The following is a 20,048-nucleotide window of genomic DNA, read 5'->3' as shown; positions in this document are numbered from 1 at the left end:
TAGCAGAATAATAGGAGTACCATGAAGGGACCTCAGGCTTTTCCTTCTGTGGTTAGATCCACCTTTGTCTTGGCTTAGGTAAGGAGGCTCACCGGGCGTCCTCATAAGGACATGACACAGCTTAAATTCTATCCTTGTCTACATATTCACTTGCTGGCGTGGCACTTGGTAATCAGCCTCAATCCTGATAATTGGGATCATCCAAGCAATGGGGGCAACCAAGGGCTTAATCAACCCCCAATAGAAATGCACAAATTTGCACACAGTGCGCAATGAATTGTATCACATAGATCTGTGGTTACAAAGAGAGCTGCTTTAAATTCCCCAAGGGGTCCTAGTCCTGGCCCGTTGTCCTCCTGCACATAAGAGGTCAGTGGATCAAGATGAGGGTATGGTGTTGGTCACAATATCAACTTGTACAATAGGGGTGCAGAAGCCAAACAACCCCAGGAGTCTTTACGGCAGAACCCTTGGAGGAAAACGACGGCGCCCCGCTAGTCCTTCGGGTGGTTGTAAGCCTGAGCAACCGGAGGCTTGTCTGGACACATCCAACCCTAAAAAGGCGTGAGCAGAGCAGGGTTGAAGGTGGGAGAGTTGCCACGGAGCATGAGCTCAGTCTTATTCCCTTTGAGCTTGAGGCAAGAGAGTTCCATCCATTTGGCAACCTCCTCTAGGCAAGGACCTAGGGTGCTAGATGACCTCTTGGGGTGGTTTAATGCCACCACGAGCTGCGTGACATCTGCATAGGTGATGATCTTCATGCCAAATGGATGGACAATCTCCACCAGGGGTCTCATATAGATGTTAAATAGCGTGGGGCTCAGGGAGGAGCCCTGAGGCACCCCACAACTAAGAGGCAACCGGTTGGAAGCAGCATCTCCTTCAAACACCTGAAAGAAGCGGTCGCTGAGAAAGGACTGGAGCCATGTTAGTGCAGTGCCGGTCACTCCTAAGCTCTTAAGTCAGAAGATCAAGGTGTTATGATTGACGGTGTCGAAGGCGGCACTGAGGTTAAGGAGGATAATTGCAGCAGTGCCTCCTTGGTCCAGTATCCTCCTCGCTACTTCAGTTACCGCAAGGAGAGCAGTCTCAGTCCTTAGCTGAAGGCCAAAGCCCGTTTGGTAGTAATGGAGAAGATTGTTAGATTCTAAGTCCTCTACCAACGGTGTTTGTGTTTTTCAAGCACCTTGCTCAGCCAGCGAAGGAGAGAAATTGGACAATAGTTGGCTAAGTTAGACTGGTCAAGGTTAGGTTTCTTAAGAAGGGCCTTAACTAGAGCATATTTCCAGGTAAGGGGGACTGTACCAGAAAGAATAGATGAGTTTACAAGATCAAGGATTGCTGGGCGGATGATATTGGCAAATAATTTAAGGGACTGATGGGGGGTCAGGACCAGTGGGAGCACCTGAGGTTACTTGAGCCATGATCAAATCCAGTGAGGCTGGGTCCAGAAGAGGGAATTGCCTTAATGAAACTTGAGTTTCAGGAAGTAGTCCTGAGATATGGGGATCGGGTTATACAATCGGGAGGCTGGAAAAAACATATAAATATTTTGAATTTTCTGTTGAAAAAAATCCGCTAAGTTGTTACATCGCATAAGCGCCCTCTCTGATGTTTGTTGTTTCTGGGGCAGGTTGGAAAGAGTTTTAGCAATTTGGAAGATTTCTTTGGGGGAGTTTGCGGCAGAGTTAATTTTCACCTCATAGAAGGCAACTTGGGCAGCTTTAATTCCAGATTTGTAGAGTTTAATCGCCTCTCTATAATCTAGCTTTCTGGATTCAGAGTAATTCTGTCTCCACCTTCACTCTAGTCTTCTGCAATTCTTGTATGAAATAAACCTGCAGCAAAATGTTTTCCTACAAACAAGTCTCATGTGGTTCTTTATTTCTGTGCATGATATGTCTCCATGTTGGGAGGCGAGTTGCCTATATGGGCACTATGGGGAGAAGCTGTGGACGGTAGAACACATGAGGGGACTCATCTGGCCTCATGTATTCGGTGCCCCAAAGCTGGCATGCATAGCAACAAATATTCATAAAAATGTGTGCTTTGTCGTCCGATTGATAGGCTGCTTTTTTTTATCAAAGTTGAAAGAATCATTGTTTACATTTTTGATTCTAAGTAAAAAATTGTAATTGCAGTAAAAAATGTGCATCTACAGTAGTTCTTTAAAAGCAATTAAATTAGTTAAATTGCTGCCGAGCTGGTCATGCCCAGTTTTGATACTGACAGTGAATGTATTGATTGTCTCGCGCCCAAGCCCTCGGGCCATGGCAGGTTCTTGGCTGTGCCTTAGGACCTAGTGGGCAGAGGTCACGGGGTGCTGGTTAGGTTGCGAAGGGCTGTGGATTGTGCATTAATTCCCTCTCCCCTCACGTGTCTCCTCAGGTGCCAGCCCGCTGCAGCAGAATGAGATGGGGCACAGCCCCGTGGACTACGCCCGAGAGGGAGAGGTCAAACAGCTCCTCCACACCTGGGAAACCAAGGTAAGTCTGCCCTCCTCCTGTGACACCAGCCTGTCCTCGTCTTCGCTTGAGCACTTCCATAATAGAGCCTGTCCACTTTCATCAGCTGTTCGTTTCCACACAGGAATCTTTTTACTTTCATCAGCTCTGCACTCCCACGACAGAGTCTGCCCTTTTTCATCCACAGTGTACTTCCACGCCTGAACCTGTCCTGTTCATTGGTTGTGCACTTCCTGGAGAGAGCTTGTCCTCTTTCATGATTGGTGCACTACCAGAACCGATCATGTTCTCTTTATCTGAGGTGCGGTTCCATACCCAAGCCTGTCCTTTTCATTAGTGGTGTAATTCCACAACCGAGCCTGTCCTTTTCATTAGTGGTGTACTTCCACACCTGAGCCTGTCCTTTTCATTAGTGGTGTACTTCCACACCCGAGCCTGTCCTTTTCATTCGTGGTGTAATTCCACAGCAGAGCTTGGCCTTTCGTTAGTGGTGTACTTCCACACCAGAGCTTGGCCTTTCATTGGTGGTGTACTTCCACACCGAGCCTGTCCTTTTCATTAGTGGTGTAATTCCACAGCAGAGCTTGGCCTTTCATTGGTGGTGTACTTCCACACCAGAGCTTGGCCCTCATTAGTGGTGTACTTCCACACCCGAGCCTGTCCTTTTCATTAGTGGTGTAATTCCACAGCAGAGCTTGGCCTTTCATTAGTGGTGTACTTCCACACCAGAGCTTGGCCTTTCATTAGTAGTGTACTTCCACACCCGAGCCTGTCCTTTTCATTAGTGGTGTACTTCCACACCAGAGCTTGGCCTTTCATTAGTGGTGTACTTCCACACCAGAGCTTGGCCTTTCATTAGTGGTGTACTTCCACACCAGAGCTTGTCCTTTTTATCAGTGGTGTACTTCCTCACCAGAGCTTGGCCTTTCATTAGTGGTGTACTTCCACACCCGAGCCTCTCCTTTTCTGTAGTGGTGTACTTCCACACCAGAGCTTGGCCTTTCATTAGTGGTGTACTTCCACACCAAAGCGTGGCTTTTTATTAGTGGTGTACTTTCACACCAGAGCTTGGCCTTTCATTAGTGGTGTACTTCCACATCAGAGCTTGGCCTTTCATTAGTGGTGTACTTCCACACCAGAGCTTGGCCTTTCATTAGTGGTGTACTTCTACACCGATCCTGTCCTTTTCATTAGTGGTGTACTTCCACACCAGAGCTTGGCCTTTCATTAGTAGTGTACTTCCACACCCGAGCCTGTCCTTTTCATTAGTGGTGTACTTCCTCACCAGAGCTTGGCCTTTCATTAGTGGTGTACTTCCACACCAGAGCTTGGCCCTCATTAGTGGTGTACTTCCACACCCGAGCCTGTCCTTTTCATTAGTGGTGTACTTCCACACCAGAGCTTGGCCTTTTTATCAGTGGCGTACTTCCACACCAGAGCTTGGCCTTTCATTAGTGGTGTACTTCCACACCCGAGCCTGTCCTTTTCATTAGTGGTGTTCTTCCACACCAGAGCTTGGCCTTTCATTAGTGGTGTACTTCCACACCAGAGCTTGGCCTTTCATTAGTGGTGTCATTCCACACTAAAGCTTGGCCTTTCATTAGTGGTGTACTTCCACACCAGAGCTTGGCCTTTCATTAGTGGTGTACTTCCACACCAGAGCTAGGCCTTTCATTAGTGGTGTACTTCCACACCAGAGCTTGCCCTTTCATTAATGGTGTCATTCCACACTAGAGCTTGGTCTTTCATTAGCGGTGTACTTCCACACCAGAGCTTGGCCTTTCATTAGTGGTGTACTTCCACACCAGAGCTTGGCCTTTCATTAGTGGTGTACTTCCACACCAGAGCTTGGCCCTCATTAGTGGTGTACTTCCACACCCGAGCCTGTCCTTTTCATTAGTGGTGTACTTCCACACCCGAGCCTGTCCTTTTCATTAGTGGTGTTCTTCCACACCAGAGCTTGGCCTTTCATTAGTGGTGTACTTCCACACCAGAGCTTGGCCTTTCATTAGTGGTGTCATTCCACACTAGAGCTTGGCCTTTCATTAGTGGTGTACTTCCACATCAGAGCTTGGCCTTTCATTAGTGGTGTACTTCCACACCAGAGCTTGGCCTTTTTATCAGTGGTGTACTTCCACACCCGAGCCTGTCCTTTTCATTAGTGGTGTACTTCCACACCAGAGCTTGGCTTTTCATTAGTGGTGTACTTCCTCACCAGAGCTTGGCCTTTCATTAGTGATGTACTTCCACACCCGAGCCTCTCCTTTTCAGTAGTGGTGTACTTCCACACCAGAGCTTGACCTTTCATTAGTAGTGTACTTCCACACCAGAGCTTGGCCTTTTATTAGTGGTGTACTTTCACACCAGAGCTTGGCCTTTCATTAGTGGTGTACTTCCACACCGAGCTTGGCCTTTCATTAGTGGTGTACTTCCACACCAGAGCTTGGCCTTTCATTAGTGGTGTACTTCTACACCGATCCTGTCCTTTTCATTGGTGGTGTACTTCCACACCCGAGCCTGACCTTTTCATTAGTGGTGTACTTCCACACCAGAGCTTGGCCTTTCATTAGTGGTGTACTTCCAAACCAGAGCTTGGCCTTTCATTAATGGTGTACTTCCACACCAGAGCTTGGCCTTTTATTAGTGGTGTACTTCCACACCAGAGCTTGGCCTTTCATTAGTGGTGTACTTCCACACCAGAGCTTGGCCTTTCATTAGTGGTGTACTTCCACACCGAGCCTGTCCTTTTCATTAGTGGTGTACTTCCACACCAGAGCTTGGCCTTTTTATCAGTGGTGTACTTCCACACCAGAGCTTGGCCTTTCATTAGTGGTGTACTTCCACACCCGAGCCTGTCCTTTTCATTAGTGGTGTACTTCCACACCCGAGCCTGTCCTTTTCATTAGTGGTGTTCTTCCACACCAGAGCTTGGCCTTTCATTAGTGGTGTACTTCCACACCAGAGCCTGTCCTTTTCATTCCTGGTGTTCTTCCACACCAGAGCTTGGCCTTTCATTAGTGGTGTACTTCCACACCCGAGCCTGTCCTTTTCATTAGTGGTGTACTTCCACACCAGATCTTGGCCTTTCATTAGTGGTGTACTTCTACACCAGAGCTTGGCCTTTCATTAGTGGTGTACTTCCACACCAGAGCCTGTCCTTTTCATTAGTGATGTACTTCCACACCGAGCCTGTTTTTTTCATTAGTGGTGTACTTCCACACCAGAGCTTGGACTTTCATTAATGGTGTACTTCCACACCAGAGCTCGGCCTTTCATTAGTGGTGTACCTCCACACCAGAGCTTGGCCTTTCATTAGTGGTGTACTTCCACACTGAGCCTGTCCTTTTCATTAGTGGTGTACTTCCACACTGAGCCAGTCCTTTTCATTAGTGGTGTACTTCCACACCAGAGCTTGGCCTTTCCTTAGTGGTGTACTTCCACACCAGAGCTTGGCCTTTCATTAGTGGTGTACTTCCACACCCGAGCCTGTCCTTTTCATTAGTGGTGTACTTCCACACCAGAGCTTGGCCTTTCATTAGTGGTGTACTTCCACACCAGAGCTTGGCCTTTCATTAGTGGTGTACTTCCACACCAGAGCTTGGCTTTTCATTAGTGGTGTACTTCCACACCCGAGCCTGTCCTTTTCATTAGTGGTGTACTTCAACACCCGAGCCTGTCCTTTTCATTAGTGGTGTACTTCCACACCAGAGCTTGGATTTCATTAGTGGTGTACTTCCACACCAGAGCTTGGATTTCATTAGTGGTGTACTTCCATACCAGAGCTTGGCCTTTCATTAGTGGTGTACTTCCACACCGATCCTGTCCTTTTCATTAGTGGTGTACTTCCACACCCGAGCTTGTCCTTTTCATTAGTGGTGTACTTCCACACCAGAGCTTGGCCTTTCATTAGTGGTGTACTTCCACACCCGAGCCTCTCCTTTTCAGTAGTGGTGTACTTCCACACCAGAGCTTGGCCTTTCATTAGTGGTGTACTTCCACAGCAGAGCTTGGCCTTTCATTAGTGGTGTTCTTGCACACCACAGCTTGGCTTTTCATTAACGGTGTACTTCCACACCCGAGCCTGTCCTTTTCATTAGTGGTGTACTTCCACACCAGAGCTTGGCCTTTCATTAGTGGTGTACTTCCACACCAGAGCTTGGTCTTTTATTAGTGGTGTACTTCCACACCAGAGCTTGGCCTTTCATTAGTGGTGTACTTCCACACCAGAGCTTGTCCTTTCATTAGCAGTGTACTTCCACACCCGAGCCTGTCCTTTTCATTAGTGGTGTACTTCCACACCAGAGCTTGGCCTTTCATTAGTGGTGTACTTCCTCACCAGAGCTTGGCCTTTCATTAGTGGTGTACTTCTACACCGAGCCTCTCCTTTTCAGTAGTGGTGTACTTCCACACCAGAGCCTGTCCTTTTCATTAGTGGTGTACTTCCACACCAAAGCGTGGCTTTTTATTAGTGGTGTACTTTCACACCAGAGCTTGGCCTTTCATTAGTGGTGTACTTCCACAGCAGAGCTTGGCCTTTCATTAGTGGTCTACTTCCACACCCGAGCCTGTCCTTTTCATTAGTGGTGTACTTCCACACCCGAGCTTGGCCTTTCATTAGTGGTATACTTCCACACCAGAGCTTGGCCTTTCATTAGTGGTGTACTTCCACACCGATCCTGTCCTTTTCATTGGTGGTGTACTTCCACACCCGAGCCTGACCTTTTCATTAGTGGTGTACTTCCACACCAGAGCTAGGCCTTTCATTAGTGGTGTACTTCCACACCAGAGCTTGCCCTTTCATTAATGGTGTACTTCCACACCAGAGCTTGGCCTTTCATTAGTGGTGTACTTCCACACCAGAGCTTGGCCTTTCATTAGTGGTGTACTTCCACACCAGAGCTTGGCCTTTCATTAGTGGTGTACTTCCACACCAGAGCTTGGCCCTCATTAGTGGCGTACTTCCACACCAGAGCTTGGCCTTTCATTAGTGGTGTACTTCCACACCAGATCTTGGCCTTTCATTAGTGGTGTACTTCCACACCAGAGCTTGGCCCTCATTAGTGGTGTACTTCCACACCCGAGCCTGTCCTTTTCATTAGTGGTGTACTTCCACACCAGAGCTTGGCCTTTTTATCAGTGGTGTACTTCCACACCAGAGCTTTGCCTTTCATTAGTGGTGTATTTCCACACCCGAGCCTGTCCTTTTCATTAGTGGTGTACTTCCACACCCGAGCCTGTCCTTTTCATTAGTGGTGTTCTTCCACACCAGAGCTTGGCCTTTCATTAGTGGTGTACACCCACACCAGAGCTTGGCCTTTCATTAGTGGTGTCATTCCACACTAGAGCTTGGTCTTTCATTAGTGGTGTACTTCCACACCAGAGCTTGGCCTTTCATTAGTGGTGTACTTCCACACCAGAGCTTGGCCTTTCATTAGTAGTGTACTTCCACACCCGAGCCTGTCCTTTTCATTAGTGGTGTACTTCCACACCAGAGCTTGGCCTTTCATTAGTGGTGTACTTCCTCACCAGAGCTTGGCCTTTCATTAGTGGTGTACTTCCACACCCGAGCCTCTCCTTTTCAGTAATGGTGTACTTCCACACCAGAGCTTGACCTTTCATTAGTAGTGTACTTCCACACCAGAGCTTGGCCTTTTATTAGTGGTGTACTTTCACACCAGAGCTTGGCCTTTCATTAGTGGTGTACTTCCACACCGAGCTTGGCCTTTCATTAGTGGTGTACTTCCACACCAGAGCTTGGCCTTTCATTAGTGGTGTACTTCTACGCCGATCCTGTCCTTTTCATTGGTGGTGTACTTCCACACCCGAGCCTGTCCTTTTCATTAGTGGTGTACTTCCACACCAGAGCTTGGCCTTTCATTGGTGGTGTACTTCCACACTAGAGCCTGTCCTTTTCATTAGTGGTGTACTTCCACACCGAGCCTGTCCTTTTCATTAGTGGTGTACTTCCACACCAGAGCTTGGCCTTTCATTAGTGGTGTACTTCCACACCGAGCCTGTCCTTTTCATTAGTGGTGTACTTCCACACCAGAGCTTGGCCTTTCATTAGTGGTGTAGTTCCACACGATGCTGTCCTTTTCGTTAGTGGTGTACTTCAACACCCGAGCCTGTCCTTTTCATTAGTGGTGTACTTACACACCGAGCCTGTCCTTTTCATTAGTGGTGTACTTCCACACCAGAGCTTGGCCTTTCATTAGTTGTATACTTCCACACCACAGCTTGGCCATTCATTTGTGGTGTACTTCCACACCGAGCCTGTCCTTTTCATTAGTGGTGTACTTCCACACCAGAGCTTGACCTTTTTGTCATTGATGCACTACCACCCCAGGCTCTGTCCTTTTTATTAGTGGTTTACTTCCACACCAGAGCTTGGCCTTTCATTAGTGGTGTACTTCCACACTGAGTCTGTCCTTTTCATTAGTGGTGTACTTCCACACCAGAGCTTGACCTTTTCGTCATTGATGCACTGCCACCCCAGACCCTGTCCTTTTCATTTGTTGTGCGCTTCCACTGCAGGGCTTGTTCTCTTTCATTGGCTGTGCACTTCCATACCAGAGCCTGCCCTCTTTCTTCACCTCTGTACTTCCACTAAAGAGATTGTTCTCTTTCATCGATTGTGCACTTCCACAACAGAGCCTGTCTTCTTTCATTGATTGTTTATTAATATAATAGAGCCTGTTCTCTTTCATTGATTGTGCACTCCCACAACATAGCCTGCTCTCTTTCATTGATTGTGCACGAACAAAGAGCCTGTCTTCTTTCATTGATTGTGCATTAATACAGTAGAGCCTGTTCTGATAGATACATCTGCCAGTGGATTCCTCACCTTGTGAATATCCCCCTTGCGTTGGCAACATTCGGAAATTCTTTCGTAGCTTCGTGCCGATGTGGGTGACGTCATATAGGCACGGCATCGCGTGCGACTCCGCTGACGTCACCGACCCATAATAGGCCCACGCCGGCGTGATGACATCAGTTCCCTTTTTTCCGCGTCGTCGACGCTAACGGTTTTCTAGGGATCGTCCGTAGCAATTGCTGTAACTTTGTTACTTTGAGAAAAATTGTGCTTCATTGTCTTCTCTCTCGACATGTCTTCGAAGAAGACCGGGTGTAAGGCTTGTGGCGAGTGTGGGAAAACTATGTCCATTACGGATCCTCACGAATGCTGCATATGGTGTCTTAGCTCCGACCACGATGTAGAAGACTGCCAGTCTTGTAGAAAGATTACTTTCAAGGCCCTCCGGGAGAGAGAAACCAAGCTTCTCGTGGCTAAACTTAAAGGCAAGAAAGAGAAGAAAACTTTGCGGTCGCGAACTCGGCGTTCGAGGTCGAGGTCTTGTTCGAGGTCGCGCTCGGGCTCGTCATCAGCCCATGCATCACGATCTTCGAAGAAGAAACATAAGAAGAGTCCCGGCATCATTCGAGAAAGGACTCCAGTTCAAAGCCGAAGTCGCAAGTGAAGCTGGTTGAGAAGGTCGTGGTGTCTTCGGCTTCGGAAGAGCAGGACGCCGAGGGTGAAGTGTCACCTGCGAATTCGCCAGGTTCACCGAAGCAGGTAGCGAATCCATCTCCTGGTTCGTCCCATCCTTCAGGTCGGGAGAATGAAGGTGAGCAGGAGGTGTTTGGTGAGGGTGAGGCTCCATTGCCCGGGTGTCCATCGACTCCGGTGCACCAGCCCGAAGAGTAGGTCGATGTCGTATCGACTCCGCGCCCTCGAGAGCAGCCCGGGGATTCGTACCCGATCTTCCCGGCTCCAGGTCAGGATCCGTCGCAGTCCCTGAACGCAATGTATGGTATATATACCAGGGCTATGTACCCCACTGGGGCTCCTACTGGGCCCACGGGTCCGATGGCGTTTGGTTTGGGTGTTCCCCAGACCTATGCTCCAGCGCCCTTTATGCCCTTTTTGCCAGCTCCGGTGCCTCATTGGCATTTTCCGACGCCGGCGAGGCCTTTGACTCCGAAGCCTTCGACGCCGAAGCCGTTGACGCCGAATCCTTCGACGCCGAATGCATCAACTCCGATGCCGAACCCTGATCGACCTCGTATGAAAATGCCTCATCCGACGTCGGTATCGGCACCGGCCCCGTCGGAGTCGACAGTGGATCCGTCGGCCTCGTATTTGCAGCACAGGTCGAGGCGTGAAGCCCAGAGGCTTTTGGAGGAAGAAAGGTTTCGAGAAGGAAATTTGGAGGAGTGTGAGCTACAGGAGTCTGAGGACCCGGGAGCTTTTCCACAGGTTCCTGCAGATAAGGAGTCGAGAAAACAGGATCAGGCTGCTAAAAAGGTTTTCTCATCTGCCAGCATAGCGTTGAAGTTCACAAATGCGACCTGCCTGATAGGACATTATATCCACGCCCTTATGGATACTGTGAAGCTATTGGTGCCAAAGATACCGGAAGATGATAGAAAGGACTTCCAGGAGGTAATCACGGACACTCAGGCTGCAGCAAGGCAGGTAATCCAGAGGGGTTTGGACACAGAGGATTCTGTGGCTAGGGTCATGGGCTCTTCGGTGGCTACGAGGAGAGCTGCATGGCTAAAGTCTTCGGAGTTTTCCACGGATGTCCAGTCTGCATTAATGGATCTACCATTTGACGGATCTGGCCTATTTGGCAAAAAGGCAGATGCTGCTTTAGAACGTTTTAAAGACAGCAGGGCGACTGCTAAGTCGTTGGGCCTTCAGACTAGGGGATCCTCTGGAAGACGCTTTAGAGGGTTTGGCAGATCTTCTTTTCGTTCCTACAAGTCAAATCAGCAGCAGCCCCAGCAGCAGCAAAACACTCTGTATAAGGCGTACAGAGGCAGACAGAGAGCACGCCCCAGTGGTCGTCAAGTCGCCTCCTCCTCCTCTTCCTCTTCTCCGTCCCAGCCCCATGCCAATGCAGCAAAGCAGCCCTAGATCCACCATTCCGGATCATGCGGGCCCAGTGGGGGGGCGGCTTACCCATTTCCTACGAGATTGGGAATTGATTACATTGGATCTTTGGGTTCTCAATCTCATGGGAAATGGGTATGCTCTTCCCTTTCGGGAGTTTCCCCCAAATTACCCTCCTTGCCAGAGTTATTGTTCGGAGGACCACCTGCTTCTCTTGCAGGAAGAAGTCCTGGCGCTGTTCAGGAAAGGTGCGATAGAGGTGGTTCCGGAGCAGGAAAGGGGTCAGGGGTGCTACTCCCGGTATTTTCTGATCCCCAAGAAGGATGGCAGGCTTCGGCCAATCCTGGATCTCAGGATCTTGAACTTGTATCTGAAGCAGGAGAAGTTCAAGATGCTCACCCTTGCTCAGGTTCTTCAAGCGCTGATGGAAGAAGACTGGATGGTGTCAATCGATTTACAAGATGCGTATTTTTATATTCCCATCTTGAAGTCGCACAGAAAGTATCTCCGTTTCACGGTTGGGTCACAACACTATCAGTTTGCGGTCCTTCCGTTTGGCCTTACTACTGCGCCACGAGTCAAGTCAAGTCAAGTCAACATTTGTATAGTGCACTACTCACCCACAGGGTCTCAAGGCGCTTGAGGGTGGGGGGATCGCTACTTATCAAATGGCCAAGTTTTGAGTTGTTTTCTGAAGGAAAGGTGGTTCTGTGTAAGGCGGAGGTGGGTGGGGAGAGAATTCCAGGTTTTGGCCGCTAAGTAGGAGAATGATCTTCCTCCCATGGTGGTTCTTCGGATGCGTGGAATAGCGGCGAGGGCTTGATTGGACGAACGTAGTTGGCGGGTGGGGATGTAAAAGGTCAGGCGCGTGTTGAGGTATCTGGGTCCTAGGTCGTAGAGGGCCTTGTGTGTGTGGGTGAGAAGGCGGAACGTTATTCTCTTGTTGACGGGGAGCCAGTGAAGGTCTCTCAGGTGACCGGATATGCGATTGTGGCGAGGTATGTTTAGAATGAGTCGGGCGGAGGCGTTCTGAATGCGTTGGAGTTTTTTCTGTAATTTGGCTGTGGTTCCGGCGTAGAGGGTGTTTCCGTAGTCCAGTCGGCTTGTGACAAGTGCATGGGTGACCGACTTTCTTGTTTCAGTGGGGATCCATAGGAAGATCTTTCGGAGCATGCGTAAGGTGTTAAAGCATGATGATGAGATGGCGTTGACTTGTCTGGTCATCGAGAGGGAGGAGTCTAGAATGAATCCCAGGTTGCGAGCATGGTCCGTGGGTTTTGGTGCGCTGCCTAGGGCCGGTGGCCACCATGAGTCGTCCCATGCAGAGGGGGATGATCCTAGGATGAGGACTTCCGTCTTGTCAGAATTCAGTTTTAAGCGGCTGTTCTTCATCCACTCGGCTACGTCTTTCATTCCTTCGTGTAGGTTGGTTTTGGCGGTGTTTGGGTCTTTGGTGAGGGAGAGGATCAGCTGTGTGTTGTCAGCGTAGGAGATGATGTTCAGGTTGCTCTGGCGTGCGATGGAAGCGAGGGGGCTTATGTAGATGTTGAAGAGGATGGGGCTGAGCGATGATCCTTGTGGTATGCCGCAGATGACTTCGGTGGCCTCTGATCCGAAGGGGGGGAGGCAGACTCTCTGGGTTCTTCCGGCAAGGAACGAGATGATCCAATACAATGCTTTTTCTTGTATCCCGACGTTGCTAAGTCGTTGTACAAGGGTGCTATGACAGACTGTGTCAAACGCTGCGGAGAGGTCCAGGAGGATGAGGGCAGCTGTTTCCCCGTTGTCGAGTAGTGTTCGGATGTCGTCTGTGGCTGCGATGAGGGCGGTCTCGGTGCTGTGTTTGGCTCGGAAGCCGGACTGTGAGGGGTCGAGGGAGCCGTTACACTCGAGGAAGTGATTCAGAAAAGGGGGTGGTGATGAACAGAGTTCTGAATTAAGCAGACCACTCTTACCCAGTCCAAAGATCAGGGCTTGATCCATCACCGTTTTTCAGCTCGCTGCACCATCCCAGCTCAGAACTTGGCTATATGCAAATTAGTCTGACCCTGGCCCAGTGCATTATGGGAACAGGGCAGACCAAACTACCAAGCCAATTCTTATAATGGGAAGGAAACAAGCTACCGGGGACCGGTTTCTGGCATTTCAGCCGTCTTCGGCCCGGCTTGCTTGAATCCTGATGGTGCAATGAGCTAGGGACTCACATCTGAGTATACCCTTCCACGCTTATGGTGGACAAAAATGATTCAGAAAAGGGGGTGGTGATGAACAGAGTGTCTGAATTAAGCAGACCACTCTTACCCAGTCCAAAGATCAGGGCTTGATCCATCACCGTTTTTCAGCTCACTGCACCATCCCAGCTCAGAACTTGGCTATATGCAAATTAGTCTGACCCTGGCCCAGTGCATCATGGGAACAGGGCAGACCAAACTACCAAGCCAATTCTTATACTGGGAAGGAAACAAGCTACCGGGGACCGGTTTCTGGCATTTCAGCCGTCTTCGGCCCGGCTTGCTTGAATCCTGATGGTGCAATGAGCTAGGGACTCACATCTGAGTATACCCTTCCACGCTTATGGTGGACAAAAATGATTCAGAAAAGGGGGTGGTGATGAACAGAGTGTCTGAATTAAGCAGACCACTCTTACCCAGTCCAAAGATCAGGGCTTGATCCATCACCGTTTTTCAGCTCACTGCACCATCCCAGCTCAGAACTTGGCTATATGCAAATTAGTCTGACCCTGGCCCAGTGCATCATGGGAACAGGGCAGACCAAACTACCAAGCCAATTCTTATACTGGGAAGGAAACAAGCTACCGGGGACCGGTTTCTGGCATTTCAGCCGTCTTCGGCCCGGCTTGCTTGAATCCTGATGGTGCAATGAGCTAGGGACTCACATCTGAGTATACCCTTCCACGCTTGTGGTGGACAAAAATGATTCAGAAAAGGGGGTGGTGATGAACAGAGTGTCTGAATTAAGCAGACCACTCTTACCCAGTCCAAAGATCAGGGCTTGATCCATCACCGTTTTTCAGCTCACTGCACCATCCCAGCTCAGAACTTGGCTATATGCAAATTAGTCTGACCCTGGCCCAGTGCATCATGGGAACAGGGCAGACCAAACTACCAAGCCAATTCTTATAATGGGAAGGAAACAAGCTACCGGGGACCGGTTTCTGGCATTTCAGCCGTCTTCGGCCCGGCTTGCTTGAATCCTGATGGTGCAATGAGCTAGGGACTCACATCTGAGTATACCCTTCCACGCTTATGGTGGACAAAAATGATTCAGAAAAGGGGGTGGTGATGAACAGAGTGTCTGAATTAAGCAGACCACTCTTACCCAGTCCAAAGATCAGGGCTTGATCCATCACCGTTTTTCAGCTCACTGCACCATCCCAGCTCAGAACTTGGCTATATGCAAATTAGTCTGACCCTGGCCCAGTGCATCATGGGAACAGGGCAGACCAAACTACCAAGCCAATTCTTATACTGGGAAGGAAACAAGCTACCGGGGACCGGTTTCTGGCATTTCAGCCGTCTTCGGCCCGGCTTGCTTGAATCCTGATGGTGCAATGAGCTAGGGACTCACATCTGAGTATACCCTTCCACGCTTATGGTGGACAAAAATGATTCAGAAAAGGGGGTGGTGATGAACAGAGTGTCTGAATTAAGCAGACCACTCTTACCCACTCCAAAGATCAGGGCTTGATCCATCACCGTTTTTCAGCTCACTGCACCATCCCAGCTCAGAACTTGGCTATATGCAAATTAGTCTGACCCTGGCCCAGTGCATCATGGGAACAGGGCAGACCAAACTACCAAGCCAATTCTTATACTGGGAAGGAAACAAGCTACCGGGGACCGGTTTCTGGCATTTCAGCCGTCTTCGGCCCGGCTTGCTTGAATCCTGATGGTGCAATGAGCTAGGGACTCACATCTGAGTATACCCTTCCACGCTTGTGGTGGACAAAAATGATTCAGAAAAGGGGGTGGTGATGAACAGAGTGTCTGAATTAAGCAGACCACTCTTACCCAGTCCAAAGATCAGGGCTTGATCCATCACCGTTTTTCAGCTCACTGCACCATCCCAGCTCAGAACTTGGCTATATGCAAATTAGTCTGACCCTGGCCCAGTGCATCATGGGAACAGGGCAGACCAAACTACCAAGCCAATTCTTATACTGGGAAGGAAACAAGCTACCGGGGACCGGTTTCTGGCATTTCAGCCGTCTTCGGCCCGGCTTGCTTGAATCCTGATGGTGCAATGAGCTAGGGACTCACATCTGAGTATACCCTTCCACGCTTATGGTGGACAAAAATGATTCAGAAAAGGGGGTGGTGATGAACAGAGTGTCTGAATTAAGCAGACCACTCTTACCCAGTCCAAAGATCAGGGCTTGATCCATCACCGTTTTTCAGCTCACTGCACCATCCCAGCTCAGAACTTGGCTATATGCAAATTAGTCTGATCCTGGCCCAGTGCATCATGGGAACAGGGCAGACCAAACTACCAAGCCAATTCTTATACTGGGAAGGAAACAAGCTACCGGGGACCGGTTTCTGGCATTTCAGCCGTCTTCGGCCCGGCTTGCTTGAATCCTGATGGTGCAATGAGCTAGGGACTCACATCTGAGTATACCCTTCCACGCTTATGGTGGACAAAAATGATTCAGAAAAGGGGGTGGTGATGAACAGAGTGTCTGAATTAAGCAGACCACTCTTACCCAGTCCAAAGATCAGGGCTTGATCCATCACCGTTTTTCAGCTCACTGCACCATCCCAGCTCAGAACTTGGCTATATGCAAATTAGTCTGACCCTGGCCCAGTGCATCATGGGAACAGGGCAGACCAAACTACCAAGCCAATTCTTATACTGGGAAGGAAACAAGCTACCGGGGACCGGTTTCTGGCATTTCAGCCGTCTTCGGCCCGGCTTGCTTGAATCCTGATGGTGCAATGAGCTAGGGACTCACATCTGAGTATACCCTTCCACGCTTATGGTGGACAAAAACGATTCAGAAAAGGGGGTGGTGATGAACAGAGTGTCTGAATTAAGCAGACCACTCTTACCCAGTCCAAAGATCAGGGCTTCATCTATCACCGTTTTTCAGCTCACTGCACCATCCCAGCTCAGAACTTGGCTATATGCAAATTAGTCTGACCCTGGCCCAGTGCATCATGGGAACAGGGCAGACCAAACTACCAAGCCAATTCTTATACTGGGAAGGAAACAAGCTACCGGTAGCTTGTCTCCTTTCTGGTGAAGAATTGGCTTGGTAGTTTAGTCTGCCCTGTTCCCATGATGCACTGGGCCAGGGACAGACTGATTTGCATATAGCCAGGTTCTGAGCTGGGATGGGGCAGTGCGATAAATAACAGTGATGGATCAAGCCCTGATCTTTGGACTGGGTAAGAGTGGTCTGCTTAATTCAGACACTCTGTTCATCACCACCCCCTTTTCTCAATCGTTTTTGGCCATTATAGGTGTGGCAGGGTATACTCAGACATGAGTCCCTTTCTCACTGCTCCATCAGGATTCAAGCAAGCCGGGCCGAAGACGGCTGAAATGCCAGAAACCGGTCCCCGGTAGCTTGTCTCCTTTCTGGTGAAGAATTGGCTTGGTAGTTTAGTCTGCCCTGTTCCCATGATGCACTGGGCCAGGGACAGACTGATTTGCATATAGCCAGGTTCTGAGCTGGGATGGGGCAGTGAGATAAATAACGGTGATGGATCAAGCCCTGATCTTTGGACTGGGTAAGAGTGGTCTGCTTAATTCAGACACTCTGTTCATCACCACCCCCTTTTCTGAATCGTTACACTCGAGGAAGGCAGCGAGTTGACTATTGACGGTCTTCTCTATGACTGTTGCAGGGAATGGGAGGAGCGAGATGGGGCGGTAGTTCTTAAGTATAGTGGGGTCTGCTGTAGGTTTCTTCAGGAGGGCACTGAGTTCGGCATGTTTCCAGCTTTCTGGGAAGGTTGCAGTGTTGAGGGAGCAGTTGATGATATCCCGGAGTTGGGGTGCGATGATGGAGTCGGCCTTGTTGAAGATGTGGTGAGGGCATGGGTCGGTTGGTGATCCGGAGTGGATGGAGTTCATCAAGCGGATGGTGCCTTCAGTGCTGTTCGGGTTCCATGCGCAAAGGGCGGTGGTGGGCTTCAGTTCGGTGGTAAAGGGAGTGGGCTGGTCGCCGAAGCTGTTATGTATGTCAACGAGGTTAGAGAGTCGCAGAGGTCTTGAGAGGGAGTGATATCGTTGGTGTCGGCGCTGGGATTGGTAAGCTCTTTAACGATGCTGAAGAGTTCCTTGCTGTTTTGGGCATTGTTGTCGAGTCGATCCTTGAATGCTGATTTCCTGGAGGATCGGACCAGCTGGTGGTGTTTGCGAGTGGCGTTCTTGAGGGCGGTCATGTTGTCTGTGGTTGGGTTTCTTCGCCAGGCTTTCTCCAGGGTGCGGCAGTTCATTTTGGAGCTCTTGAGGTCGTCATTGAACCAGGAGGCTTTTTTGCTTCCTGGCTTGTTGTGATGTTTTTTCAAGGGTGCCAATTCGTCAGCGCAGTGGGTGATCCATTGTGCAAGATTGATGGCTGCTTCATTTGGGTCCGATGATCTGGCGGGAGGGTTTTGGTTTAGCAATGTGGTGAGCTGGTCGGTTGTAATTTTGTTCCAGTTTCTGCGGGGGGCTTGTTGTGTGTGGTGGTGGGTCGTGGTCTTTCTGAAGTTGAAGTGGACGCAGCTGTGGTCCGTCCAGTGGAGTCCTGATGCGTGATTGAAGGAGATGTGCTTGCTGGAGGAGAAGATTGGGTCGAGCGTGTGTCCGGCGTAGTGGGTGGGGGTGTTTACCAGTTGTTTGAGTCCGAGATTGGCGAGGTTGTCCAGAAAGGTGGTGGTGTTGATATCGTCGTTCTTTTCCAAGTGAAAGTTGAGGTTCCCTAGGAGAATGTAGTCCTCGGAGGGGAGGGCGTGTGGGCTGATAAAGTCAGTGATGTCTTTGCAGAATTGTGTGCGGGGTCCTGTGGTCTGTAGATGAGGGTGCCTCTAAGTGTGGTCTTGGGGTCGGTGTGTATCTGGAAGTGAAGGTGTTCGGCGGCTGTGAGGGGGTCGTCGGAGCTGGTCGTGATGCGGATGGTGTTCTTGTGGACGATGGCGATGCCTCCTCCTGTTTGGTTGATGCGGTCCCTACGGATGATCTTGTAACCGTCCGGGATGGCTATGGCGATGTCGGGCGCTGATGAGGCGTTCATCCAGGTTTCTTTAAGAAAGGCGACGTCCGGTGTTGTGGTGTCGAGTAGGTTCCATAGTTCGATGGCGTGTCTGTGGACCGAGCGAGTGTTGAGCAGGATGCACTTCAGGTGATTGTTGTTGGAGCTCTGTTTGGCGTTTGTGGTTGTAGATTGGTTCTTGATGCAGCAGAACTTGCAGGATTGGCAGGTGAAGGGTCCATGGGTGCGTCCTGGGGCGGCTTGGAGGCAGTTGGGGAGTCGGCCGGTGTTGAGTGCAGAGAGGGTGGCGGCGTCGTATTTTAGGCGGGTGGATTGGTTTTTGCCGGGGCCAGGGGGTCTGGCGCTGGGCGCGGACGGGCGTAGACGGGCTTACCTTTGGCGCGCCTTCGGCGCGCATAGGGCGCATCCGCTGCGCGTGAAAGCTGCGCGTAAATTGCACTGCCATGAATGGATGGTGGAGGGGGGCGGAGCGAGGGAGGAGTAGCTGGGAGGCGGGAGCGGGGTGGCGAGTGGGGAGGGGATCGGCTGTGGATACTGTAGGGAGTGGGGGTGGGGCTGCGGGGGAGCAGCGGCAGGGAGCGGGGAGGAGAGCCGGGCTGGGGCACAAAATGGCACCAAACAACAACAACAACAATGCAGGGCGAGATCAGGGCGCAGTCTAGCACAGTCTAGCACAGATACTGAACAAAGCGGCAAATGCGATACCACAGTAATCAAAGCAGAGCGAGGGGCACAGTCTGGCACAGGTACTACTACAAACTGCAAATACGATACCACACGAAGCAAGCAGGGCGAGGGCACAGTCTGGCACAGGTAGAGGACACCACAGGTACAGGATATCACACGAGGCAGAGCAGGACGAGGGCACAGTCTGGCACAGGTAGAGGACGGCCAGGAGCGGGTGGAGCGACCGGTTCTGACTGGGTCAGGACAGTCACAGCTCTTCACCGCTCCGGACAGTCCTTAAGTTCCAGTGGGAGAGAGGAGCAGCTGGGAGGCGGGAGCGGGGTGGCGAGTGGGGAGGGGATCGGCTGTGGATACTGTAGGGAGCGGGGTTGGGGCCGCGGGGGAGCAGCGGCAGGGAGCGGGGAGGAGAGCCGGGCTGGGGCACAAAATGGCACCAAACAACAACAATGCAGGGCGAGATCGGGTGCAGTCTAACACAGTCTAGCACAGATACTGAACAAAGCGGCAAATGTGATACCGCAGTAATCAAAGCAGAGCGAGGGGCACAGTCTGGCACAGGTACTACTACAATCTGCAAATACGATACCACACGAAGCAAGCAGGGAGTGGGCACAGTCTGGCACAAGTAGAGGACACCACAGGTACAGGATATCACACGAGGCAGAGCAGGGCAAGGGCACACTCAGGCACAGGTAGAGAACGGCCAGGAGCGGGTGGAGCGACCGGTTCTGACTGGGTCAGTCTTTACCAAGGTGATGGCAGTGGTGGCAGCACATCT

General features: G+C 50.4%; 1 protein-coding gene across 1 annotated transcript in view; it reads left to right on the top strand.

Moving 5' to 3' along the window:
- The window catches only part of CLPB (ClpB family mitochondrial disaggregase), a 1,391,731-nt gene that overhangs the window by 615,350 nt on the left and 756,333 nt on the right, over positions 1 to 20,048 (top strand). The window contains exon 6 of the mRNA XM_086933782.1: positions 2,389 to 2,486. Coding sequence (XP_086789908.1) covers positions 2,389 to 2,486 — 98 coding nt within the window. The remainder of the gene's footprint in view (positions 1 to 2,388; positions 2,487 to 20,048) is intronic.

This window comes from Lissotriton vulgaris, chromosome 8 (genome assembly GCF_964263255.1).
Source record: "Lissotriton vulgaris chromosome 8, aLisVul1.2, whole genome shotgun sequence".
Taxonomy (NCBI): Eukaryota; Metazoa; Chordata; class Amphibia; order Caudata; family Salamandridae; genus Lissotriton; species Lissotriton vulgaris.
The sequence above is the reverse complement of the archived record's forward strand: the minus strand, read 5'-3'. Positions and strand labels throughout refer to the sequence as shown.